A 27,667-nucleotide genomic window follows, 5' to 3' on the forward strand; every position below is an offset into this window, starting at 1 on the left:
TGAATTCATGAACACCCTGTCTGCCTTCAGATGGTATACTAGCATAGTTATCATGTAGTTACAGTAGGTGTATTTGAATAGGACAATAGCAGCCCATGCAGGTTCTCTCATATCAAGGTCCTCTCGAACTGAATTTCATATTCCCCATGTTTGAAATTCTGTCTTTCTTTGGTTAAGAATTGCTCAGTATTGCCTTCCATCCATCCTGTTGCTCCATCTGTGCCAATGTAAATGCTCTTTGCTATCCAAGTGAAGAGGGGAAAAAACAAGTCAATCTGTGTAAAATGAGCTGGCTTTTCCTGCCATGTCATTTGGCTACCACCTTGTGTTGTTCACACGTACCACTAGTTTGTAATTCATCCTCCTCCACTGGTGTCAATACACCATTCTAGAGTAAACACAGGAAATATAGGGTGGTCGACAAGTTCCCTCTTTCTCGCTCTCCCTCTGTCCCTCTCCAGCTCCACCTCTCTCTCCAGAGATACAGTTCCATTCCTGCTATTGTCTTTTCTTCTGTGCAGTGAAGTCACAGACAGACTGTTTTCAACGCCCATTTTGCACAATATCACAATGTGCCTGACATGGCCTGCACTCAGATGAAGTGGTGTGAGGGTTTGTGCCCTTAGAATGAGTTGGCTTCCATTCCATTGATGACATTTCAACTCTATAACTCCCAGTACAATTGGAACTGATCAATTCTCCATAAATGTGTAAACTGACGTCTTTAATGTGTTGCTCTGGAGACTGAGTGTTAAAGTGTTGCTGTTGGAGACTGAGTGTTAAAGTGTTGCTGTTGGAGACTGAGTGTTAAAGTGGAGCTGTTGGAGACAGTGTTAAAGTGTTGCTGTTGGAGACTGAGTGTTAAAGTGTTGCTGTTGGAGACAGTGTTAAAGTGTTGCTGTTGGAGACTGAGTGTTAAAGTGTTGCTGTTGGAGACTGAGTGTTAAAGTGGAGCTGTTGGAGACAGTGTTAAAGTGTTGCTGTTGGAGACAGTGTTAAAGTGTTGCTGTTGGAGACTGAGTGTTAAAGTGTTGCTGTTGGAGACTGAGTGTTAAAGTGGAGCTGTTGGAGACAGTGTTAAAGTGGAGCTGTTGGAGACAGTGTTAAAGTGTTGCTGTTGGAGACTGAGTGTTAAAGTGTTGCTGTTGGAGACTGAGTGTTAAAGTGGAGCTGTTGGAGACTGAGTGTTAAAGTGGAGCTGTTTGAGACAGTGTTAAAGTGGAGCTGTTGGAGACTGAGTGTTAAAGTGGAGCTGTTGGAGACTGAGTGTTAAAGTGTTGCTGTTGGAGACAGTGTTAAAGTGTTGCTGTTGGAGACTGAGTGTTAAAGTGGAGCTGTTGGAGACAGTGCTAAAGTGGAGCTGTTGGAGACTGAGTGTTAAAGTGTTGCTGTTGGAGACAGTGTTAAAGTGTTGCTGTTGGAGACTGAGTGTTAAAGTGGAGCTGTTGGAGACTGAGTGTTAAAGTGTTGCTGTTGGAGACTGAGTGTTAAAGTGTTGCTGTTTGAGACTGAGTGTTAAAGTGGAGCTGTTGGAGACAGTGTTAAAGTGTTGCTGTTGGAGACAGTGTTAAAGTGTTGCTGTTGGAGACTGAGTGTTAAAGTGTTGCTGTTGGAGACTGAGTGTTAAAGTAGAGCTGTTGGAGACAGTGTTAAAGTGTTGCTGTTGGAGACAGTGTTAAAGTGTTGCTGTTGGAGACTGAGTGTTAAAGTGGAGCTGTTGGAGACTGAGTGTTAAAGTGGAGCTGTTGGAGACAGTGTTAAAGTGGAGCTGTTGGAGACTGAGTGTTGTGTATTTTGCTGGTGGTCAGGAACCTGCAGATCCTGCAGAGGAGTGGAGACGATCGGCCCTGGCAGGAGAAGAGCCTCTGTCTGGGCAGCAGCACCACATGCGGAGCCTCACTGACTGGGCACATCCTGGGCTTCGGGGAGGACGAGCTGGGTGAGTGCCACCCTCAGCCAGCTCTAAGCGACGTGCAAATGTGTTCAAGTGTAATATGTGTGCAAATGCATGCAAAGACATTTTGATTGGCTAGCAGATGGCCATCAGTTTTGTGAATGATAATAGATAGACTAATTTAACCCATCACTCCCCTTTGTCATTTTTCTTTGTGTACATAGTAGATATTTGTACTCAATTTAGGAATGAAAGCATGAAAATCTTCAGAAGATTGCATGTAAGCTGTGTGTGGTTAATATGTAACAATCATACGTTTTATGATAAACATAAATAATAGACTTTTGACATTTGTAATTTTTTTCATGCGAATAAATGGTACAGAGTACTAATATATGTAGCAGCTTAGCAAGTGGAATAGCACAAGCAAAAACCTTGTTTGTGTCCATTTAGTGGGCCTTGGAACAGTGAAATCTCAGATCTGGTCATAGAGTAGAGATAGATGCGTCAAGGGAGACCATTTCTGCTGTTTCTCCAGCACAGGCGAGGCCATGGAATGATGGGACAGGAAGGGTGTAACTGAGGCTGTAGCTGTTCACACACCTACTGGTTCTGGGGGGGAACCCGTCCTGTCTCCAGTTCTAGGAGATATCCAAGTAATCCTCTGCAGCGAGAGCCAACAGGGGTCAAAGAACACCTACACACCCACGCACCCAGACACACATACACAACATAGAGAGAGAGAGAGAGACAGAGAGAAAGAGAAGAGAGGAGAGTGTGTGTTCCTGATACGCAATACCCTCTTCCTCTGTTGCACATTCCAGGGTGACATGAAACTCCTGGAGCTTCCTGACAGATCGTTTCCCCTCCGGCTGCTGCCGACAGCAGATATTGCTGAGACTGGGAGGGCAGAGGGATCACCCTGAGGGTTGGGTTTCCCTCTGCTCTCCTCTTCCCCTCGCCACCACACACTCCTAATGACTTCTGTTACTGCCCGTCCCCTCAGGGACTTAAGGACACAAGACAGGCCTCCCCAAGCTCAGCGTCACACCACAGCGTGGCTGCTAACTACTTACATGTACATGCAGCTCTTGAGCCTCTCTCTATCTCTATCAGAGACTCATTCAGAATATGTTCAGAAGTCCGCAGCAGGCACAAACACGACCACTGTAATGACCAGAGACATTCTCGACATTGAGTGCTCACAGGCTTGTGCTCAGCCAGGGCAAGGTGTTTTATGGTGCTGGTGAAGCGGAGACAAATGTGTGTGGTGTGTTTGTGATTTAGAGGGAGGCTGCATCAGACGTCCATGTCGTGTTGGTCCCTCTCTTGCACACATGCTTGTGATGTTCACTTGCTGGGCCTGGTCCTAATTAAATGTCTTGCATGATTCCAGATGACCACGAGTCATTAGCCTCATCCTCTCTTGTCAAGTGTAGCAGCATGGGGGGGCACAACATGTGGTGGCCTAAAAATACAACCACTGGGATCATTTCATTCCCTTAGAAATGGGTCAAAGTTAGAATAAACGGCAGTGGCAAAGGTGATTTGGTATCAACAGAGCATCTGCTTGTAGTGAAACTAATGTAGGTTTCTCTTTAATTTCCCCGTATGTATTCCACAGGTGAAGTCTATATTCTGACCTCCAGCAAAAGCATGGCACAGTCTAACAGCGGGAAACTTTACAAGCTCCTGGACCCCAAGAGGTACAAACACTGACCTACATATGCATGCACAAAAGCACACATTCAGTGACATGGTGATATCTGTTAGCATCTTTCCATCATTACTAGGTATGCTTCATCTGCAGAGAAGAAAGCTGTAACTCTCAGCTATAGGGAGGCAGCATCAGTAACCTTGACAGCTGCAAAGGCTCTCTCCCTATCCTCTCTCTCTCTCTTTCTCCCTCTGTGTGTGTGTGTGTGTGTGTGTGTGTGTGTGTGTGTGTGTGTGTGTGTGTGTGTGTGTGTGTGTGTGTGTGTGTGTGTTGTGTGTGTGTGTGTGTGTGTGTATTTATGGCTTATGAGGGGTAGTGGTGAGTGACAGGCACGTAGTTTATATTGTGTAGTGTGGAATGAGAGCCCCTCTCTCTTATTTACACACACACTACACATAGACACATTCTCTTATTTACACACACACTACACATAGACACATTCTCTTATTTACACACACTACACATAGACACATTCTCTTATTTACACACACTCTACACATAGACACATTCTCTTATTTACACTTATTCTACACATAGACACATTCTCTTATTTACACATACTCTACACATAGACACATTCTTTGTTTTGGGCCAGCGCATGGCTTGATTACTCAAAGCTAAGATCATCAATATGAGATCACATCACCCTCCATGTACACATACACACACTCTCTCTTGACATATAAGCCCCTTTATAGACTAGACTAGACTAACACACACATATAAGCCCGTCATACTGACACACTCACACATGCACATGCACCCACACTAGGGCCTTATCCTTTAAACAAATCATCACACAACTGCCGACTTTAGCCAACACAAACGCAGCTCATAATTGGAGGGTAAGCATAGTATTTCCAAATGTTAGTGTAGCGTGTTCCTAACACCAACACTGTCTAGGTGGCTTGGGCCCGTGGAGGCTCACTGCAGAGCTTGTGTGGTCTGCTGGGTATTTTCCGAGATTTGACAGAACTTACACTCTGGAGCAACCCAGGCACCTGCCGGCACACAGGAATGTTTTCTTTCAGATGGCAGGGTGAATGTGTGTGTGTGTGAGAGAGAGAGAGAGAGAGAGAGAGAGAGAGAGAGAGAGGGAGAGCAAGAGAGAGAGAGTGCTGTGTATGTGAGCCAGAGTGAGAGAGAGAGAAATGCAGTTCAACCTTAACTGGTCCAAAACTGTCTTGCGTCTTAGAATTATGTGTCAGAAGACCCTTGTAGCAGATGTGCATCAACCATCAACCACTGCAGTTGCTTATAACTTTTTTGTGTTTTTGTGTCTTTCATGTGTATCTGTGTGTGTATGCACGCCACCTCACAATAGGCTCTAATTTGTCCCATATGTCAGACAGACATTTGCAATAATGATGCATCTTTCAAATCTGTTGTTTGTGTCAAGCCAAATCTATGTGAAAAGCATTGCGGGCCACAGTACTAGGAAATGTGCGCATGGAGCGTGAGAATTCCCACACAGCCACAAGCAGCCCCAGCGACGAGTGCGCTTTTAATAGAACCAGATATGTCTGCCCCACACTTTGAGCTATAGATATGTCTGCCCCACACTTTGAGCTATAGATATGTCTGCCCCACACTTTGAGCTATAGATATGTCTGCCCCACACTTTGAGCTTTCAATGGACCCTTTCAACAAGGTAAACAAAAACAATGCTTGAACATTCTATTTGGGCCCCAATCTACTTCCTCTGCATTAAGATAACATATGGAATGTTAAAAAGGAAGTCTTGTGGGGCCAACTATGATGCTGATAATGAAAATTCCATGAAAGGGTCTATAGGCACAAGCTGATCCGCCACGGTCTCTAATTCAAACCAAGCTCCCCAGCCACCTCCGCCCCCCGGCCTGCACATGCAGACATACACACAGCTGGACTGATCTGTCTGGGTGTGGTTCTTCACCATCACCTTTGCTTGGCTGGTGAGGAGACTGAGAGACAGGGCCTCTCCGTCCAGCGAGAGGCTTCGGGGGGTTCCGTCCAGCGAGAGGCCTCGGGGGGTTCAGTCCAGCATTTCCCCGGCTCCCTCCTCCATGCTCAATTTCCGCAGACGCTTTTGTTTTGCTTTTGCTGGGAATTACAATAGAAATGGAGCCCTGGCTAATTATTCCTAGGTGATGACAGTGCCACCCAAGTCTTAACACAATTAATTAGCTCACAGATGTTTCCAGAGTCCCTGCCCATGTTGAGGCCCCTCCGTCTCAAACATTTTTATTTACGTTTTCTGGCATCCACACATTTTTTCCGAGGAACAGTTCTTTCCACCATCGATTGGACTTGTTTAGTCTGTCTGAGACCTTTGGTGTTCCTTTGGTCGGTTCCATATTTTTTCATGCATGCACATGTACACATGCTTGCACAAACATGTACACACACAGAGACAGACAGTGTCACACACGCACACACACACGGACACACACACACACACACACACACTGCGATCATGTAGGATCTCATTACAGAGCAGGGCAAGGGAAGCGGATAACATTGCTGACCTCAAGTGCGAGATCGAGTCGGGTGGTCTTGTGTACCTGAGACCCCAAGGCCTCCCTGCTCTGTTTGGGGGAGGGAGGGGGGGCCTGTGCGCGGGGCTGGGCAACAACCACAGCATGTTTGAATTTGATCTCCCTGCATTCTTCAGCAGGGGGAGTGGGGCACTTGGTGTGCCGTGGTGGAGTGTTTGAGACTGGACGGGGTTAGCGTCAAGTAAAATGTCTGCAATGTTTTTGGAATAAATACATCATGCCACAATAAGGGCGTCTGTCACCAGCGTTTGTTTGTCAGGGGCCTAACTTTGGATAATAAATACAGCTTAACATGAGCAACACAGACATCACTGTCCCATGTGGACGGCCGGGTATTATGGGATTGTTTATCAGCCACTGCCGTTGACGGAGAGATGGAAGTGTTTAACAAACATCTCATAGCGCCTGGTGGGCCCAAAACAGAGACAGAGCTGCACATTCTTGCTCTGTCTGTCTCTCTCTCTCTCCTCTTTTAACCCAAGTCTTTATTCCCTCTGTGGAATGACCCCAGTGTAGTGTCTGATTGAGACAGAGAAATGCATCATTGAAACTGCTCTTATCTCAATTGGCTTGCCACACGCAGGCAGAGGGGCCCTAGAGACGTCCAGTTATTTACTCCTGCTGATGAAGTCCATCTGAGCCAGAAGAGAGGGACACTCACAGAGAGCAGGAGAAAAACAAATAGACGACGATTCAAACAGTTTGGGATGAGAAATTGACAGATCGTTCAGACATTTTTCTCTGTGGGTTTTAGCTATGTAGTTGGTTTACCACAACAATAAAACAAACAAATAAAAAAAAACAATTCCCTATATTAATTCTCTGTGTCACTGCATGCAGTTCTGGCTTCACCAGTGTCAGTGTTTATGTAAGTGTGTGTGTGTGTGTGTGTGTGTGTGTGTGAGAGAGAGAGAGAGAGAGAGAGTGACTCTTTTCACTAGTGAAATGTGCACATTTGCCCATCTCTCTTAAATCTCTCAGGCCCACTTTGCCTCTACTCCCACCCCAGGCCCCTGGACAGCCCACTGAATAGGCCCACAGCTACAATACACAGTAAATTTTGGACACAATTAAAGCAGGGATGAAACCACACAGAGAGGAGAACAATAGGGAGGTTGTGGGAGAGAGTGATTCGGAGCCATTGGATGATGCATTCTGTGGGAAACTGTGAAATATGGCACTCTCTCTCTCTCTCTCTCTCTCTCTCTCTCTCTCTCTCTCTCTCTCTCTCTCTCTCTCTCTCTCTCTCTCTCTCTTACTCCTTCTTCCTGGCTCACAAGGCTTGACATATTCCTGTGTGGAGAATCCCCCCTATTTTGACTTTGCACCTCTCATTGTTGGCTTAACCTGAGGTACGAAGGCCAAGAGTGCGTTACTCGGGAAGCCCTGCGTTTTCTTAGCTCAGCCAGAGGCGTGGTCACGTGGCCCAGCCCACAGATGACTTGCGCTCCGTCTCGTCTGGTCACTTTGGGTTTTTCTTCTCCCACTTATCACCAGCTTCATGGTAAGACACAGAAGGGAGACTGGACTGGCATCAGACACAAACGCTTTGTTCCTTCCCAACAAAGAGCAGCACAGCCCTCTCCCCACTGTCCTGGGGACAGCCTTAAACCAATAAGCCGCGCTTCCTCCTTTCTTTAATTTATCAGCCTTGCGTGCTGTATGTGCGGCCTCCTGGGCTGCCTCATTCCCACACTGCCTGTTGACCCAGCTGCCTTTGTTGGTGCTGCGAGCAGCAGGTGTTGCTTTCAAGCCCACCCTGGCAGACACACAGACCCTTCGGTAGCGCCACTGACCTCCCGAGCCATTAACAGTGGCAGCCCAATCCTCTGGGGAGATCCCCCTTTCTTTTTTGCCTTTCTCTGGGGAGATCCCCCTTTCTTTTTTGCCTTTCTCTGGGGAGATCCCCCTTTCTTTTTTGCCTTTCTCGTCTCACCCCTGAGCTCCCTTCTTCTCGCACAGCCTTGAGTCTTGGATCTCTCTCTCTCTCTCTCTCCCTCTCTCTCACCGTTTCAGTCTCTCCCTCCCTTTCTCATTGTTATTAACAATATACAGGCTGTCACAACAACAACAACAACACAAAGGCGGGGGGGGGGGGGTGTGGGGGGGGAGAAAGTGGAAGGGAGTGTTCGGAGGAGGAGAAAGGAGGCATGTGTTGTGGGTGTGGAGAACAGTGGAGAGGAGCATGGGAACTACCACCCTCAACACAAGAGCCTGTTTCCACCCACCCCCCACCTCCCAGTACACACACACACACACACACTCTCACACATGCACACACACATTGCCACAGTAGCCCAGCCATCAGTCACACAGGCTGTCAGGACAATCCTAGGCTCCTGCGCCCCACACATACTGTCATTGTTGTATTGTCACACTTTCACTCTCACACATACACTCCGAGTGCCCTCACACACCCACCCACATGCTCACTCTGTCACTCTTTCTCACACTTCTTTACATACACACATGCCTCTCAGGTTCTCTCCCCTCTCTCTCTCTCACACACACACACACACACATACACACACACACAGCCACACACACACACACACACACACACACACACACAGCCACGCACACACACACATACAGCCACGCACACACACACACACACACACACAGCCACGCACACACACACACACACAGCCACACACACACACACACACACACACACACACACACAGCTACACACACAGGCAAGAGGATGTTTATTTCAAGAGGCTTCAACTCCATTACGCACAAGCCTGTTATTGTTTCCAGACATGGTCATGATGAGGGCTTGATATAATTAATCAGAGCAGGGCTAATTTAACTCTATTAATAATCCATTCTACACGTGCATCTGTGTGTCAGATCAAGGGAGAAGAGAGAAAGAGAAAAATAAATGTGAGTTTGTGTTGGTACTGAAAATGGATTTCACTTATTTGATTTGTGTTGGGTCCCTTCACTCTTTGTTTTCAGAGAGAACCCTATTGTTTGACATGTGCTTGTGCTTGTGCTTTCAGACCCCCGGTGCCTAAAGAATGCCGTCGTCCAGTGGAGGCCCCAGAGATGCTCAGTAGCCCCTGCTCCCGCCAGTGCAAGAATGGACACTGCACCCCCACCGGAGCCTGCTGCTGTACCCCGGGCTGGGAGGGCCCCTTCTGCAGAGTGGGTGAGTCGCTGCAAACCTGCCCTCAGTTATTCTGCTGCTGTGAACAGCAGTGCAGGGATGCTGCCATGTCTCCATGGGCTCCGTGTTGTGTTGTGTGCACCACTCACCGCCTCCCTCCCTCCTGTGTGCGTTCTCTTCCAGCCAAGTGTGAGCCGGCGTGCCGCCACGGGGGCGTGTGCGTGGAGCCCAGCAAGTGCCTGTGTAAAAGCGGCTTCTCGGGCGCCCAGTGTGAAAAGGGCGAGCGGGGCTCGGAGCACGACGACGACGACGACGGGGACAAGAACAAAGACGGCCTCCTGGACAGCATCTTTGGCATGGCCTCCTATCTGCTGGACAGGCTGGCCACCGGAGAGAGATCTCCCCCCAGTTGGTGAAGCGCCCTCACCAACCCTGACCAACACCGCAGAGCCGCACCCAGATCACTCCACCTCAGAGATAGCCAGCATAGGTCTCTCCCTCTCCAGGCCCAGCCCCCACTCCTAGTCCACATGCTGAACCAACGTCACCAGTACCAGAGGCAGATGCATGCATGAAGGCTGATCCAACAGCACCCCTCAACTCTCCTCCAGCTTCTTGTGTCTTAACAGCCACTGTGAGGTTTCCTTTCATCGGTGATGGTTCCCTTGACTTTGTGCAACAACCATTCAGACCTTCTAAAGCTGAAGAGATCTGATTAGAAATGTGTAGTTGGGAACCAGGCCTCAACCCCCTACACTACCCCTAAAGGCCAGCTTGTTTACGGAGTCAGCAGGAGACGTATGAAAACTCCAGTGACTTGCAGACAGATTGGATACTGTGGGCATGCAGTAGGAAAGCTCCCCACCCCCCTGCAGCAGTCCATGACACTGAACTGCACCTTGGAGAAACTCACATTCTTACCAGGATTCCTACGGCCACCTCACAGAGGGGGCTTGCCTTGGTCTTTGCCTTCTTAAAGACTTCACGTTAAAACATTTAAAAATGAATGCACATCTGTCAGTTTGACATAAACTCAAAAAGCTCACGATTTAGTGGTATGCTAACTTGAAAAGAATAAGCATACCAGATAAATAATATCTGTGACAATCTTCTCAGAGATTTACATGTTTACTCCAACCTGCATTGTAACTATGTAAACTTGAGATCCCAAAAAAATGATAAAGGTTGTCAGAGCTTTTTAAGCATAGCCCTGCTGGAGGATAATGGTGCCAAATCCATTTCATTTTCTCGGACCATGTCACTGGTTCAGAGTATCAAAAGGGCCAGTCGTCAATCTGTTTGAGATTTAGAAGCATCATTGGCTTTCCTCATCACAACCTGTTCAATAGTTAAAAGACTAGTCAGTATATTCTTGATATATGTATGTAGCCATAGGCAACACAGCTAAATGAAAATAGGTCAGGATGAATAACATTGTGACATGTATTTTCAGACCTGTAGAAATATTGCATCTTGAAATACATTATTGTACATCAATATGCTAGAGTTTACTTCTAGGTACGTAAAAGTCTAAATGTCTTAAAGTAGCAGTACCTACAGTTGTTGATGTCAAGAAGATTCCATGCTGCGGAATTAACCTTGGTCAGTGTTCTGTTCTTGAGACAAGTGCCACTATATGAAAAACATATCTTTCTCTACTTATTCACCATATCCATGAAAGCTGCTTTCTTTTTTGATACAATGATCCAAGTTAGTTGATATGTGGCATTTTGAAAAAAGAATATTCTTATTGATTTAATCATGTTTAAAAGATAGTCGATTTTTCACAGAAAATAGGGTCCAACCAATTCTACAGTCCAGAGCCTGCCTTAGAAAAGGCAGGCAATGTTATGAGTATGGCTAGACAACACATACATACAGAGACCAAAAAAAGAAGTGCTGGGCCAGGGTTGAAACCCTTCAGAACACATACAAGCTATATTGAAGAATACTACAGCATATTCAGCATTCAGCTACAAAGGGACAGAACACGCTGGTGTATATTTCTTACAGAACTGTACTGAGAGACGTACTACTTTAGCCTCACAAAATAATATAGCATTACTGTTGTTTGATAGAGGAGCATTTATTTTTGTAAGTGTGATAATATATGGGAGAGGAGGATGTTTATAGAGTGGTTTTACATTAAGGTTTTTGCTTTCACACCTCGTTTTCTTTTTCCTAATCAAAACATGTGTTTTAACAGGAGCACAGTTAATATATTAGTGTGTCTGCGAACACTGTAATCGCCAATCCATTATCAGTAGTGTTTTTATTTACATGTGGGGGTTTTGTCAACTCTTTTTGCCATCATTCAAGCATGGACTAATTAGTTGTATTACAGTTGAAAGTCACAGAACTGCATATCCTTTGCTTCAGTTTTGGAACACAAATAAAATGTGACAACATTCAATTACATATACAGGTGTTAACAAAAGTTGATGTCTAAGGTTTGGTTGTTTGGTTTGAAAACATTGTGTTTCCATCACCACCATGTTAAAAACATACCAGGGCAAACACCTCAGAAGCTATCAGCACCCTCAAAAATGGTGAGAGAGCGACTAAATGAGGTTAAAGATAAATAATGGTTATTGTTGATCGTATTGTATTTGATAAACTCTCCCAACTGTTGGAACCTAATGTTAGGCTGGCCCATGTGTTACTCATGTGTCCTTTGTTGCAGTCTTGGTGCTCAGTGCTCATGAGACTGAGACCAGAATGCAGACCCTGCATGCAGCAGTCTCTGCCCTGTAGCCCTGTCAAGAGAACAAGCCAAACCCTCTCCCATGTTAATGATATGTAATCATTTCTTTATCATTGGTATGTGGTAACTGATGCATGCTGCCAGTCATCAGGTTGTTTTTGTTGATTGTCCACTCATAGTCATCATGGGTGCATCCCTCTCAGCACTGCTTGTCCTACTGGAGGAGTTCCATCAACAGCAGATGCTGTTATCATTGTTGGTTGTTGCATTGTTTTTGTTTTGTTTTTTGTCTATTTTTTTTTTTCGTTTTTTTTTTTTCTTAAATGTATTTTTGAATTTGGCCTTGCTGTGGTCGTAGTTTATGTTAAAGTATCCATGCTGTAAGTTTATCCTTTAATTTAAGCACTTAATGTGAAACTTGCATTGCAGCTGCTGAGAAGGTAACATGTGAATAGAGAAATCCTTTTTTTCCATTTTCTTCCTTATTTAAGTAGTTACGCCATAAAGTTATTTAAGTTCTCTATGTTGTTTTTACCATTATCTGTGAAGATTTTGATCATGTAAATAAGTCTAGGGCTATCTTGGTATTCTTTTCAGAAATATCAATATGTCTATTAAAGTTTATAGCATGTTTGAAACTGAAGGTCTCATCTTTCTGTTTTCCAGATAATTAAGTAAAGGATAATAATGTCATTATGGGAAGCGGAATAAACATAATGAACATATCTTGATAGTGAGGGAGCCACAGGACTAAAAGGATATCTACACTCACATTTTCACTGTTTGAATTCTATTTTGACAGATTCAATGCGTGAAATATTTTGTGCCGTAGGTCATTTGTAATACTTTTACAGTTAAATCATTCTAATCATTTGAACATTTTTGTTCCATGAGTGCATTGTTCCATCTGTGTATAATTATCTATGGGCTGTATGGTAACTGACAATGTGACTAAAAATCCTGACATGTAGAAGATGAGCGGTACAAGGAAAAGGTACATATTTAATATTGGGACAAATAAGGAGGCTGGAGAATGGTCTGTCCCTTTAGGACCTGAATGCTTGAGTGCTCTGATTGGTGCTGTGGCTGGTCACTGGGATGCTCCGCCGGGATGTTGCCACTTCATGGACGTCACACACCATCTTTCCATTAGGGCATTTCCTTCTCCTCCTTTTCCCCTGCAGACTGGACTGAGGTAAGACCCTAAGTCATGTGGGGGGAAGCTGCAGTGGCCACTAGCCCAGTGCTCTCCTGGGGGTTTCCTGGATCACAGAGCTCGGCTTGGAAAGTGAAGTCTGCGTCAAGGAATGAGCCACCAAAAAAAAAACTGAGACTGAGACTGAAAGTGTCCTAGAAGACTAATGAGAGCAACAGTGGATGGCAGTATCTGTCCACAACTTTTGACTTTCTCTCAATAAAACCCATATATATATACCTTGAACATATATAACATATATATATATACCTTGCACATGTTTGCACTGTATCTAGCACAATCTACATGTTCCAATGTTCATTTCTATGCAAGGGAAGCAGTTATTTTAGGGAAGAAAGAACTGCCCTCAAAGACCCCATCAAGCAAACATACATGTGTGCACACACATTCAGACGCCTGTTTCCATTATTAAATTCCATCCCATAATATCAATCAGTCTGAGTGGATGTAATGATAATGAGGGGAGACCACCCACCTCACAGTTGTCCCAGGCCACGGATTTGGAGTAATGCAATACTACGTTTTCTGTGCACTGTTCAGAGCCAATCAAAATTGCGTCGACTGGAACCGGGGTAACTGAGTGGTGGTGTCTGGGGGGATATTATTTGGGTTGCACACTATCTGTGGCATGAATCATTGCTTTGCATTTGGAATGGTTTTCTTTTTCTCCCCCAATGGGCCCTCATCTGGCTATCTCTCATAAACACTGCAACCCTGCACCCTGAGTAAACACCAGGACCCTGGATACTAAATATTTGCGACACTCAAATGGTTGGGAGTTATTATATTGTGTACACCAGCAGAAGAGCTGCACTAGTAGATAATGGGCAGCACTGTCTCTGAAACATGGTATGAAGTCATATTTCCAAATAAATATGCATATTAAAAAAAAAAAAAAACTTTCAACAAATTCAGTCGAATGACTAAAAGAAAAATATGCTAATGTAACAACAGGTTTGTTCATGTAAAAACAGAAAAAAAAATCAATGTACCTTTGTGCAAATTACAATAGCAGTTTTCTACATGTTGTTGGTTCCACAATACTGATTTTCCACATAATGGATTGGGCAAATATTCTGGGTAGGGTAAACATTGTGCGTTCTTTCCATTCATGGTGATTCTCTCCCATGTGTATGTGGCGTGTGGCACCCTTAATTACCCTGTGTGTCAGATGAGCTCATGTGTTTATAGGAGCTGACGCACAGAACATACGTCTGGTTGCTGATATTCCCAAACTCAGTGGACTCCACTCCGCTTGAGCCCACATGTGGTTTTACAGCGTTAAATCTGCAACAATGTTTCTGGTACACACCCTCTTTTGATTTTCTGAATATGTCAATGAATGAGACCAATGTACTTTTGAGTTCAACACAATGCTCAGGGCTCACTGATCTGATAAGATAACAAAGTGGGAACAAGCTACACAGAACTCTTAGCTGGTTAATTTCTAGTTGACATTCTGGAGTACCGTAATTTCCAAACTATTAGCAGTGGTTTATACATTGATTTTGCAAAATTTCTTCAGCTATGAGGTTAATACACGGGGGCAGTTAATATGGTATTAATATGGTTTTGTTTCTTAGCTTGCATAAAACACTGTCCTGCGGTTTATACACAATGCGGCTAATATACAGGGAATTACTGTAAAATGAGCCGATAAGTCAGGCAAGTAAGTTTCTAACTTTATGGGTGTCTCTGAAGACGAATATCTAGGATCCCCAGTTATATCTCATTGCTCACAGTCTAGTCTTGCATACGGTAAAAAAAAAACATAACGTGATCATCTTCAGGATTTGTCTCTCATTCAGGTCACAGCTTATTTAATCCTCTCCCACCTTCGTGTGCATCTTGCTTCTGCTTTACTTCACCACGTTTGACTGAGATTCAAGCTTTGTTTTGAATGTATGTGGGAACGTGTGTGTCATGCACACACACGGTCATGTGTCTGAGTATCTGTCTTTGTGAACACGGGGCTGTGATCATAGCTGCCAGCCTAACCCAACATACTGACTTGCATCCATGAAATGGGGCTGTGATCATAGTTGCCAGCCTAACCCAACATACTGACTTGCATCCATGAAATGGGGCTGTGATCATAGCTGCCAGCCTAACCCAACATACTGACTTGCATCCATGAAATGGGGCTGTGATCATAGCTGCCAGCCTAACCCAACATACTGACTTGCATCCATGAAATGGGGCTGTGATCATAGCTGCCAGCCTAACCCAACATACTGACTTGCATCCATGAAATGGGGCTGTGATCATAGCTGCCAGCCTAACCCAACATACTGACTTGCATCCATGAAATGGGGCTGTGATCATAGCTGCCAGCCTAACCCAACATACTGACTTGCATCCATGAAATGGGGCTGTGATCATAGCTGCCAGCCTAACCCAACATACTGACTTGCATCCATGAAATGATGCAATTGGGGTTCCCACTGTGGGCCAAGCTGTCATGTAAACAGACAGAGAACACAGAGAGGACACATACACAGGAACAGAGCGAGAGACCCACAGATAGACAGAGGGAGAGAGAGAGGGAGAGAGAGAGAGAGAGAGAGACAAAGATAGGGAGAGAGAGACAGAATCCAAGTGTGTAGGAGAGGGAATCACAAACACACAACACACACAAGATAGACATAGCATGTGACCGAGAGATTCACAAGCGATGACAGGTACAAGAAGACAGTAAAATTCAAGGTGCATGACCAGACTCTGATCAAAGTGTATCAAATGAATAGTGTGTGTGTGTGTGTGTCTGTGTGTGTGTGTGTGTTTGTGTGTGTGTGTGTGTGTGTGTGTGTGTGTGTGTGTGTGTGTGTGTGTGTGTGTGTGTGTGTGTGTATGTGCGGGGTACGATAGTGTGTGTGTGACTACGAATTCTGTGACTCAGAATTCAACTCAGTAAACAAGTGGAGGCGGAAAAGGCAGACCACCTAGGGGAAAGTTTCCATGTCCAGGTATCTTTTCAAAGCAAGGTCCGGAATTTTCCCAAACACATTAAAAAGAGCTATGCAAATGGTTTATGGTGGCCCCTCACTTGCTGTGTATTGTTGTATTAACCTGTATACACCAAGGCTCATCTTGGCACACTCCTACTAATTCTTCTCTTTTTCCAAATCAGCCAGGGTCATCGCTCTTACCTCACCCAAAAGTCAACACTGCTATGTCAACATCCTCACAGCTAGCCAACATTATGTGGTTTGTACGTGGAAGGGAGATGGGGGTCTGCCTGAACAGAGGTGGAAAAAGCAGAAAAAAGTGAGCAAAGACGTTGTCCCAACAGACATGGATGTGGAACAGCTTTACGCACTAGAGTTCCAGTTTAAAGTGGCAAACAAAAGTTCTTATTTGCCTAACAGTCTGTTTTAACACTCTCAGAGTAGCTATGTCATCTCTACAAATAAGGTGAATAGCATAAATGGGAAACAGAGGCCAATATAGACAATGTGAAGGCTCCTCCCTGCTCTAGACATATTTACTGCACAAACACTTAGAAAGTGTCACTTTCCATAAATACAACCTGTCTGACAAGAACACCAAATGACGAAAACTAGAGAAAGACATTCAGAAACCAGTTAGATCGCCTATTCATTAGGCAGCATGACATCTCATCCAAATGCCTAATTGTCCTATCAGGCGTTAGCCATTACATCAGGCAGAACTAAACCCCTCCTATCTGATATATCAATATAATACGGGACTAAAAACAAATACAGATGGAAGTGTCTGTTTGCAAGGCTCCAGTACAGACTATGGACAGTGGTCTGTAGTTCATGTACAGTCTATGGACAGTGGTCTGTAGTTCATGTACAGACTATGGACAGTGGTCTGTAGTTCATGTACAGACTATGGACAGTGGTCTGTAGTTCATGATACTGTAGCTGCAGGTAGTTTCACAGATCTGTTTGATGGTTGATGGTACCTTCTTGTCTGTCACCAAAGAGGAAGAAAAACGAAAACACCACACAAGACTATGCAGGTTATATGTGTGTACTATGCATATGTATGTAACTGAAAGTGTGTGTGTGTGTGTGTGTGTGTGTGTGTGTGTGTGTGTGTGTGTGTATTTTGATTGTGTGTGTGTGCGTGTGTGCGTGTGTTAGTTACTGGCTGCATCAGTGATGACACTTCAAAAGGCCTCCAAAACACACCTACGCATTCATAAACACATACACAAGGATAGAGAAGCACGTCGTGATTGGAAAACCTCCTGACATTTCTCTGTTTCCTCCATTTAGTCCGATGGAGAAAATGCTGTCTGAGTGTCACAGCCATTTCCAAAGCAGCCCTAATGCAGCTCAGGAGCAGTGGAAAGCTCGCCGGGGTAACTGAACATGCTCTGACATCTCTGCTCCTCCCTCCAGGCCGTGTCATCTCAGCACGCTCCATTTGCTTCTCCTCAATACTGGAAAAAGGCTGTCATAGCAGGCTGACAGTCAGACCCAAGAGAATAGAAAAGCAAACGTTTTGCGTAGCAAACCTACACAATCAATCCTACACAGATTGTTGAAGGCAATCTACAAAAACTGAATTATCACATTGAAGCTCTGACAATACAATATAAACATGGAAAAATTCATTTCAAATTCACATTATTCATAATGTACTTACATTTTCCCATCCGCCCTGATTTCCTTGTTTTATCAAAATCCATTTTGCCCTAAGTAACTTTAATCTCATCATTACATTAAGATTTAAATATGTTTTATGTAACTTAACAGTCATAGATGTGAATAGAAACTGTAACGACATGCAGACCCAAATCCCACTACGGATTTCAAGCAGTAATCTGAATCAGACGGAAACATTTCAGCATCTGTCTGTCACAGGCAATTCATCGCTCACAAAGGGACAGAGACAAGGTGGGCCCATTGAGGGTCTGAAGGCTGTTGCATTGATGGATTCAGTGGCCTCCGACTTAACACCACCCAAACAATGCGCTCATTTAAACAAAGGGTCAGGTGTGATGTCATTGCCATATCTACCACCTCCGCTCCCTCCAGACCCCCGCAGGTGCCCTGTCACCACCGCTGACCCAGATGCCCTGACCTTTCACCCCCAGCACCTGGTAGAAGCCCTGAGCATGCCCCATGCGACCCTGGCCTGTCAGTCTTCAGGGGCACCTGTTAGACACATCAGGGGCTGGGGAGGGAAATCTATCCTGATATCTTCAATATGACTTTGAGAAGGCTTAGTCAACAGGGTATCAGTCAGAGAAAAAAATTGCCAACATTTCGTGTGCTCGTTACATGCTGAAAATTTCAGTTAGCCAACACTACAGTAAATGCATAATACGTGTAATTCTCACTACTAACTTTACAGGTTGTACAAACCAAGCTGTATGTTTATAATTCCGGTGCCTGGGAAGAAATGTAATAGTGAAAAGTGTGAAAGGAAAAACTCCTGCATTAGTGTTCACATGTGGTGGCTGAGAGTGCTCAGGAGGACAAAGGAGAGGAGATGTGGTGTCCTGTGAATGCTCCAAGCTTTTGTTTGAGCCTATCTTCACAGACCTGACAGAAGGTGGCAGCCCTTCCACACATCACTGTTCCCCACTCAAGTGCAATTCTAAAGCAGGCAACATACAACAGCTTGCAACTGCACCGTCACTGTTCAGTAATAATGTGTCTTTCAACCTAAAATGACTAGCAATCAGGTAAAAGGCTATTTTAGACACTTTGTAGTTACAGTAAGTATTAGTCTTGATGCTGTTTTTCTACATGTGAAGAGGAGCTAAACGAATAGGTCATAATTATGCAAAGCACAGGTTTCCAGAAAATGTCAGAACCCTTTTCAGCCCTGGATTTAAAAACAGCTTGAGTAGGAGTGAGGATGAGAGAAGGAGAGGTTAGCCATAATACACCATCATCATGACACAGAGACCAGGCCAGCCCCACACACTGCACGTGCCACACACAGCGACCAGGCCAGCACGTCTAATACGCCGTCCCTTTCTTCCCCCAACTCCCTCGCTCTCTCTGTCATCCAGCTGCCAGGATTATGTTTAATTGTATTATAATGACGAGCGGGGCTTGGAGGCTTGGCTTGGAGTCAAAGCCTGATCATGCTGGACCATTCATCGCTCCCTAACCCACATGCTGATGCGCAGCAGTGCACTTGACAAAACCACACTGGCTCAACATCCCTCTACATCACACAAATCCCGTGCACACACACACACACACACACACACACACACACACACACACACACAAGCACGCACGCATGCACGCACGCGCACACACACACACACACACACACACATACACACAAACACACACATACACACGCAAAGAGTGAGAGAGAGAGAGAGAGGGAATGGAAGAGAGAGAGAGAGAGAGAGACGAACACACTCCTATTCCAAATGATTTCAATAGAAAAAGACTGGAGAGAGTCCGTGTGGTTCACAAGGCTGGAATTCCTCACACTTCCCTCTGCTCTCCCACATCCCCCTTCACATGGCGGGCCCAGGGGTGAGCCATCTACCGCAGCAATCTTATAAATTACCACAACGCTTGTTAATCCGCCTTTGCCTGAAAATGTGCAGTTTTACTGTGCATCTTTACTTGTTTTGGGCCTGATGGATTGTATTCATTTGAATGTGGGGAGCTCATCATAATCCAAAAGTACACTCATTCCTTTAGCTATTCTTTGGCTAATGAAATTGTCAAAAGATCATGGCACTGGAATTGCCAAACCACTTTAACCAGAAACAAATTAAGCAACATTATAAACTTTAAGAATCAGCATGAATCAACTCCATTACAAAAGTTAAACACATTATAGACAACATATCTTCTAGGAAATCACTGAGCTCTTATCAGGTGTCACAATAAATGTTCATAATGTTCACCATGAACAACATGAGCATCTAAATGAAGCAAGACAAAGATTAGGATTAGGTTACAGGGGGACAGAATCAGAAATCGCACATGGATTAGTGGATACATGCATGTGGTAGGCTATTGCCAAAAGTGGACATCTTGTTCAGTCTGACCTGACTATACAGAACCATCAAAGAGATACAAAAAGTCTCCTAAGGTGGGCTTTTGAACCAAGACAATCATGTTAAACAGAAATATGTGTGTTTTGTTTCATCCAGCCCACCACCGAATGAACCGTGAGATTAGGCATGAACTTGGCTCTTAAGACTAATGCAGGCCGATTGCTCACTGATCATTCTTTGAAAAATCACCCGTGGCTTCCCAGTTCAAAGGCACTGGCACTGTCAGAGATGATTTCCCTGCCTAACATCACACAATGCATAAATTAACACTACACTTGCTGATGGGCTCCCAAAGCACTTTGTTCTTGGACATATTTCATTTTGATCTGCTTGGGAGGGAAGCCCAGAATTGAAGCTCTGTCAGTGGTTTCTGTATTAAAATGAAACCACTCAGATTTGTGCCTATGAGAAATAACCTCATATGCACCCTGGCTCACATTTATGAGGCGCCAAGTGTAATATACCATCTTAGACAGAATGCATTCTGTGCTATGTCAAGCATTGAGCAATTTGAAAACATGTTATACCGCAATGTCTTTTGTCCACGAAAAACACAGACGTGCTAGCTTTGAGTCTACAAAATATTGATGAGATCACATTATTTTGTCCACAAAAAATAAAACGGACAAATGACATGTATTAAACAGATTATTGTGTTTTTCATTTTGTGGACAAAGACTGAATGCACTTCTCACTTTGTGAACATTCATACCTTTGTGATTGTGACATCATATACACAATGCACTACACTGCAATCAATCCATGCAATTGAATATTCATTTTGTCCATATAACAGTTATTCTATAGAAAGTATGATATGCTCACAAAGTTAATTTTGTCCATATAACAGTTATTATAGAAAGTACAAGTTCCATAAAGTTCCATTCATATATTAGTTACAGAATTCAATGCTGTCCACAAAAACAAGTGCAAAACAAAATTGTCAATAGGCTACATTACTGCTTCAGTGTTTGTAGAAGTCCATGTTCTGATTAAGTAGACTTACAGAATGAATTGTGTGTTCATATATTCCAATACATTCCATGAGTTAGCAATGTTCCAATGTGATGTCTGATGTGTTACATGTTACATGTGTTATGTGATGCTGTGCCCACATTCTTAGCTGTGGAACATGGAATGATGTGTGGAAACGATTATACCCCTGGGAACAAGACAGACAAGACATCTATCTATCAGGTTATAGAATAATAATTTTAATGCAAAATATGAATCATGCGCTCTTTTCAAAATGTTATGGGTACGATGCAAAAACAGTTTACGCTATGTTATTCATAAAGAAAGGGTATTTTGGTGTGGCATGCTTATGTGATAAATTAATAATTTCTGTAATCAAAACGGTTGTAATTGGCGCCTCACATTAACATGTACACACGCTTTGACATTCTGTAGGCTACAGCAATAGAAAGTCACGGTGTACAATAAATAAACAAATGCGTTCGTTGAATTGCAGTCACTAGCCATTGCTGCCACACAAAACTTAATGACCTGTTCAGGTAAGCTTTTGTCTGAGCATGTAGGCTACTCTAATGGGCAGGCGGTCACACACACACACAAATACAAACACACCTGTTCCATCTGCAGAAGGAATTCCAAAAGTTCCTGCACTCCTTCTCTCTCAGAATTAAAGGACATATGGGGGTTGCTTGTGCTATATCGTTTTAAGCTCACCAGTGATCAGCTTCATGATCAGCAGCCAAGATGCAGCTTGGAGGTTACATCGTTTTTCGTCTCCTGATGGTTATTTTTTCCATTGCTGCGTTTTACGCAGCCGCTCTTCATGGTGAGAGGTATGTAGTCTTCGACTGATTGACTGGTTGTTTTGTTTGTTTTCATTTAATGGTCGAGAAAATTCATTTAATGACCAATGCATGGTTTTATTATGGTGAGGTAGATTTATTAGACGTATTTTATGACGCGATTAAGTCTGTAGGCCTATGCGCGAAATGACGCTGTCAAATTCTGTTGAATATTTTAAAACCTTTTGCAAATAAGTAAATCGCCAGGTACAGGCGGTTATGTAACAGAGCTATGAAACACTACATAGCTAGTGCAGGCACAATAGATGTAGCTCCTTCCTACTCTGTGCAGTCCGCTAGTTGACTCTTTATGATTGCTTCAGGCCTCTTTGGCCTATTCACTGATTGCGATATCTTAACCAACTGAAAAGTGGAGTATTTGTGAAAAAAGCCTAGCCTAGTACTTTTCATTTATTTAGTTTGCTCAGTACTTTAAAAAATTTAAAAATACTGAGTGAAAATTAGAATTTAGTTTCCATTGAGAATACAGTATTGGGGTAGCATAGTTTAAGAACAAGCTCTTTCCATTCCGATGTTGAGCTTGGCAAGCGGTCAGACGGTAGAGTAGCCTATCCCAGTCTATAACAGGGTCTGTATAATATCTCGTCAGGTAGTAGGCCTACAGTACATGTGGTTAGGAACTGGATGTGTGGATGTGAGAGCATGATGTGTTTTGGGACCCCAGAACTGACACAGGGATGGTGAACCAGCATAAGTGGACTCTGCCAGAGGGGGTGTGTGTCTTTGGCCGCTCTGCTGGATGCTGCCATGGTTGGAGGAATGAAAGCGGCTTTTGCCAGCGTGAGTGCAAGCCCAATGAACACTGCCGATTCATTATTTGCCAATTCACATCACTAATGGTCTACAAGTTGGTATCATTTTTAGCACAATAGACACAGGTCAGTTGCAATATTTGACCATACGAGTCTAACATAAAATGTATAAATGAGTTTATCTATTATCTAGACTACCATCTAAGATTATAAAATATTAAGATTATGTTTTACCAGTTCAAGATATTTCACTGAAAACTTGCATAGATTTGCAGAATATTCTTGATTAAAATATTTTATTTGACAATTTATTTATCACAGTACCTACTCACAAATATATAACCAATACAGCAGTATTATTGTAGCAATAATTGTGAACCTATTAATCCATTGAAAATTCATCCATCTTCATGGTGCTGGGTGCTTCTGGACTTCTGGCCCATCTGACTGCTGTGTTCTCTCCTGTGCTTAGCTATTTGTGAGAAATCTTGCAATAAGGGCAGGTGTGTCGGCCCTGATGCATGCTCCTGCCAAGAGGGTTACCAAGGACAGCAGTGCAGTGAGGGTAAGGCTGCACCATACTGCCTCCACATCCACGTAGTCAGGCAGTTATCAGTGATTCTCTTATTAAGCAAATGATTAGATATGATTTTGCATGTTAGCAGAGTTGGCCTTTCTATACCTTGTGGTATCATGACACATTAAGCACCATTGAGGCTGACATCTATTTCATGTTGAGAAAGTAGTCAAAGCAACACAATGTAGTTGTTTTAAATGAAGATAATGGCTTCAGAATAAGTTTGATTATACACAGACTTGTAATAGTCAGAACTGTGTGCCTGTTGATGTTGATGTGGAGCTGGAATGCCTGGTATTGCACTATATAGCGCTGTTGTTCTGACATTAACCATTTTGTCAGTTCTCAATGCGATGTGTACCCCACAGTGCTAAATGGGTACCCAGTAAGTTAAACATTGACAAAAAGGCAAATTTCCATGTCTACAGAAATGGTACCTCTTGTGTGAATAGACTGATATGTTTGCCTTGATGTGGCTGCAGATGTAAATGAGTGTGGCCTACCCACAAGGCCTTGCTCTCACAGCTGCATGAATACGATTGGGAGCTACCGCTGCTACTGTGACCCAGGCTACTCCTTGAACATGGACCAGAAAACCTGTACCAGTGAGTATACAGAAAATAGCAGAACTGAAGTTTAAATAGTATCCGTACATCGCATGAACATGTACTGTAGGTTGGTGTTCTTTTTACTATTTTTGTGTCTTAGAAGGATGGATTTTGCATGAAATGACGTCACTATTCTTGGAAAATATGAATTGGTCTTAGAAATGCTGCTGGTTGTATGTTCCTAAACATAATGATCATATTTCAGAACAGCTGACCCAAGGCGTGTGTGTGTGTGTATGTGATGAGGGAGGCCTAGTATATACCGTGTACATTACAGTCATAGTTTTAGCTGCCCCACACTGAGGAACTCCTCTTTGAACCCATACAGGGGAGTTTACCCCTGTGTCAAAAGCCATTGATAATCTAATCTAATCTAAATAATGGAAAATCCCTTAAACTCTCTTTTCATATCTGTCCTGTGCTTGGTGAGCTAAATATTTATTCTGGGTTTTTATTTTTGTTCTGTCTGTAGTCTGTTATAGCTAACAGTTAAAAATATTTATAAGACAATATATTTATAAAATATTGTTATTGCTATTGACAATAACTTAGGCTTTATTGGGTTTAAAATAGCTTTTATGTGGCATCTGGAGGTGTTTGTGAAGTGAGCAATGACACTTTTACAGCTGCCTCTGAAGCAACCTGTGTAAGCATGAACTGAAGTCAAAGTGCACAGGTCACTGGGCCAATGTTGCACTGCTGTCATACTCTTCCCTAAGGCCACATGTTTCTGCTACATCAATCTCTTAACTGAACATGGTAAATTCTTCCCTTAACCTGTACAGGAAAGTTGGTAATGGCTACATACCTGAGGAACAGTAATGGGTTCCTTTTAAAGTTTAAAGTCTTGAAGATACTTCAGTGAAACATTTTTGGAAATCATGATTAATTGAAAATAACATTTTGGTCATTTGTACATTTCTTTTAGTTCACTGACATCTCTGTAAGGTCTTGCTATTCAAAAGTCTCATTTCAGCTTTTTACATTGTGATTTTCTCTCAGTTCCGACCTGTTTTATCATAGAAACACAAGCTATGAACAATTACAAGACGTGTTTCATGGCATATTGTTATTCTTAGGATAGCAAATGTAGGTCTATTTATTTTCTGTTATACCCAATCAACTATGATGTCTATCTGTGCCTTCTAGAGGAGCCAAAATGTTGGCCCTTGCGCTGCCAATATGGCTGCCAGAGTGTAGAGGGAAGTGGGAACGGCTGCCTGTGTCCTCTAGGCCTCTCACTGGCTGCAGACAACAGGACATGCAAAGGTGAGTCCGAACCCCATCTTGCTAATCAGCTATAGGTTACAAAAAATGAGCTTGAGTGAAAAATGAGATTCCTTCCTAATTTAGTTTATTTTCCATCACACATGAATCCATGAATTTATGAGGAACTGAGGCAGCTCTGCAGTTCTGTAGCGAAATTTCATCTACTATCAGTCATCCAGACCCAAATAGTGATTGAAGGGTAAAAGCACTAGATTCTGTGATTCACACCATTTACAGAATTTAGCAAGGGCTTAGGCACAGCCTTTGTCTCTGGGCTGCTATTGAGAACAGGTAGAGAAATAAGTTCCCAGACAAAATGGCAACCATTTTAACAACTCCAGCCTAACCAGCATTGCCTGCCCACGCAGTGATAAAGTCTGTCATTAGCCATGCTGTCAGAAAACCAGACACAGCCCTTAACCAGTCATGTTAGTGTACTGGACAAAAGCTGTCATTAGCATGACCTTGCCTTGTTTATCCTGTAAACAGGCCCTCTCAATTTTGCAAAACCTCTCACTGTGACGCCTTCCATGTTGTTCATAAAGCCTTTTCCAGTCCCTTTGAAACATTACAACAAGCTTTCCACACCCCTGGCAAACTCCTTTTAGGCCATAGTCCTCTCAGGAAGATGGTTCTACTCTATTAACACTTCCATGTGTACGCGAGTTTCTTACTTAAAATTATTTAAATAATAGAAATTTAGAAAAAAGATTAAGGGGGGGGGGGTAGTTGGTAAATTGTTGCCATATGGCAACAGTGCACAACTGTGGAAAATGCTGTAAAATCCATTTTTTCTTAAAAAACTAAATCTTACACCATTTATAGGGAGAGGAGGGTCACCCCACTTGCCCTTGAATTTGGCCTGTGAAGTACTAAGCTGTAGCCATAGAGCCAGAATGGGTTACTGCAGCCTCTAACCGCTATGTTGTTCTCCTCCCTGCTGCATTATAGCTAATCCTGACACTTCATTGGTGGAAGAGCCAACAATGTGCTTTTATCTTTCCCAAAATCTCAGAAATGATGAAAAAAGCATGTCTAGTTGACTGTATAGTGAACAATAACACAAAATACATCCTACCGCTCCAGTCAAAATACATCCTACCGCTCCAGTCTGGACCTTATTCCACAGATAAGTTGCAAATTGGTAAACATTTACAATGTCTTATAATACTCATATATGTCTGGAATTACAAATAAAAGTGTAAATAATGCTTTTTTACTTTAAAATATTGTCAAAAGTTGTAAATATGCGTAGAGTATTCTAGTGCTATGCAATCCTATGATATCATCCATAGGTTCCATATTATAGGTTCCATATAGGTTCCATATTTGCATGTTGTTGCCATATGGCAAGAATTATATTTTGCCAATTTGCAAAAACCTCATTATATATAAATTTGTTTTAATGATAAATTGTTCATGTTTACATAGTCCAGATAGTGTTTTCAATTTTCTCAAAGAAATAATGCCTATATTCTGAATTTTGACCATTCAAAGGTAGCGGACAGGTGGTGGTGGTGGTTTAACAACATATCCTAGTCATGTGACCTAACAATTATTTGTTCATACCAAAATTAAAGTCCCCTTCTTCACTTTCAAATAGTAAAATATAGGTTTTGTGTTACTACCAATTAGAAACACTAAGATATATTAACTGTTGCCATATGGCAACACCATGCAGTAGAGGGTTACCAGTAGCCGACTCATTGGAGACTGGTGAGGCCGATAGATAGATAGATAGATAGATAGATAGATAGATAGATAGATAGATAGATAGATAGACATCACACATACATTCACTAACAGCAGAAAAAAGTAATTAAAAGTATATAATATAAAAAAACACAACTAAGCAATAAGATGGCAGCTTTTAACACATGTATGGATGCTGTAGAGTAGCCGGCATGACAAAATCATAGACAAGCTTATGAAATTAGAAGGAAATATAGTTGCTGCCTTATGACTTATCCTGCTCAAGAAACAAATGATACGAATGTGAAACAATACACAATCTAATGTCACAATATAGGGCTTGCTCCTCCACATGGATTGTCTGACTTACTACAGTGGTGTCCACTTCAAAGCAGGAGAAGAGCCAAAACAGTCATTTCCCTTTGCTTTGTGTCCTTTTCATCTTTTGAGTGCAGTAATGGTTATTTGGACAGGCAAGTGTTGTCTGACTACATGTTCTTGTTGGTGAATGTTTCTGTGTTCTTGCGTTTCAGACATAGATGAATGTGTGAGCTCAGCTGAAGTGTGTCCAGTGCATCAGACTTGTAAAAACACGTTTGGAAGCTTTGTCTGTGTGTGCAAACAAGGCTTCATCCTCGGCACCCTGGACAACTCTATCACATGCAGAGGTACAAGAGTTCTTTGTTGGGCCTTTTTGAAAAATGAACTATCACATTACTGTATGGTAAATGGT

The 27,667-nt window shown here is 43.1% G+C and overlaps 1 protein-coding gene across 1 annotated transcript in view; it reads left to right on the forward strand.

The window, feature by feature from the left end:
• Nucleotides 1–12,605, forward strand: part of hhip (hedgehog interacting protein) — a 35,959-nt gene extending 23,354 nt beyond the window's left edge. The window contains exons 10-13 of the mRNA XM_076295499.1: nucleotides 1,809–1,939; nucleotides 3,519–3,600; nucleotides 9,157–9,305; nucleotides 9,447–12,605. Coding sequence (XP_076151614.1) covers nucleotides 1,809–1,939; nucleotides 3,519–3,600; nucleotides 9,157–9,305; nucleotides 9,447–9,679 — 595 coding nt within the window. The 3' untranslated portion in view covers nucleotides 9,680–12,605. The remainder of the gene's footprint in view (nucleotides 1–1,808; nucleotides 1,940–3,518; nucleotides 3,601–9,156; nucleotides 9,306–9,446) is intronic.
• The last annotated feature ends 15,062 nt before the right edge of the window (nucleotides 12,606–27,667 follow it).

Source organism: Alosa pseudoharengus, unplaced genomic scaffold (genome assembly GCF_046254945.1).
Source record: "Alosa pseudoharengus isolate Yale_2024_CS ecotype anadromous, Long Island Sound unplaced genomic scaffold, YU_APseudo_1.1 YU_APseudo_1.1_scf_2, whole genome shotgun sequence".
Taxonomy (NCBI): Eukaryota; Metazoa; Chordata; class Actinopteri; order Clupeiformes; family Clupeidae; genus Alosa; species Alosa pseudoharengus.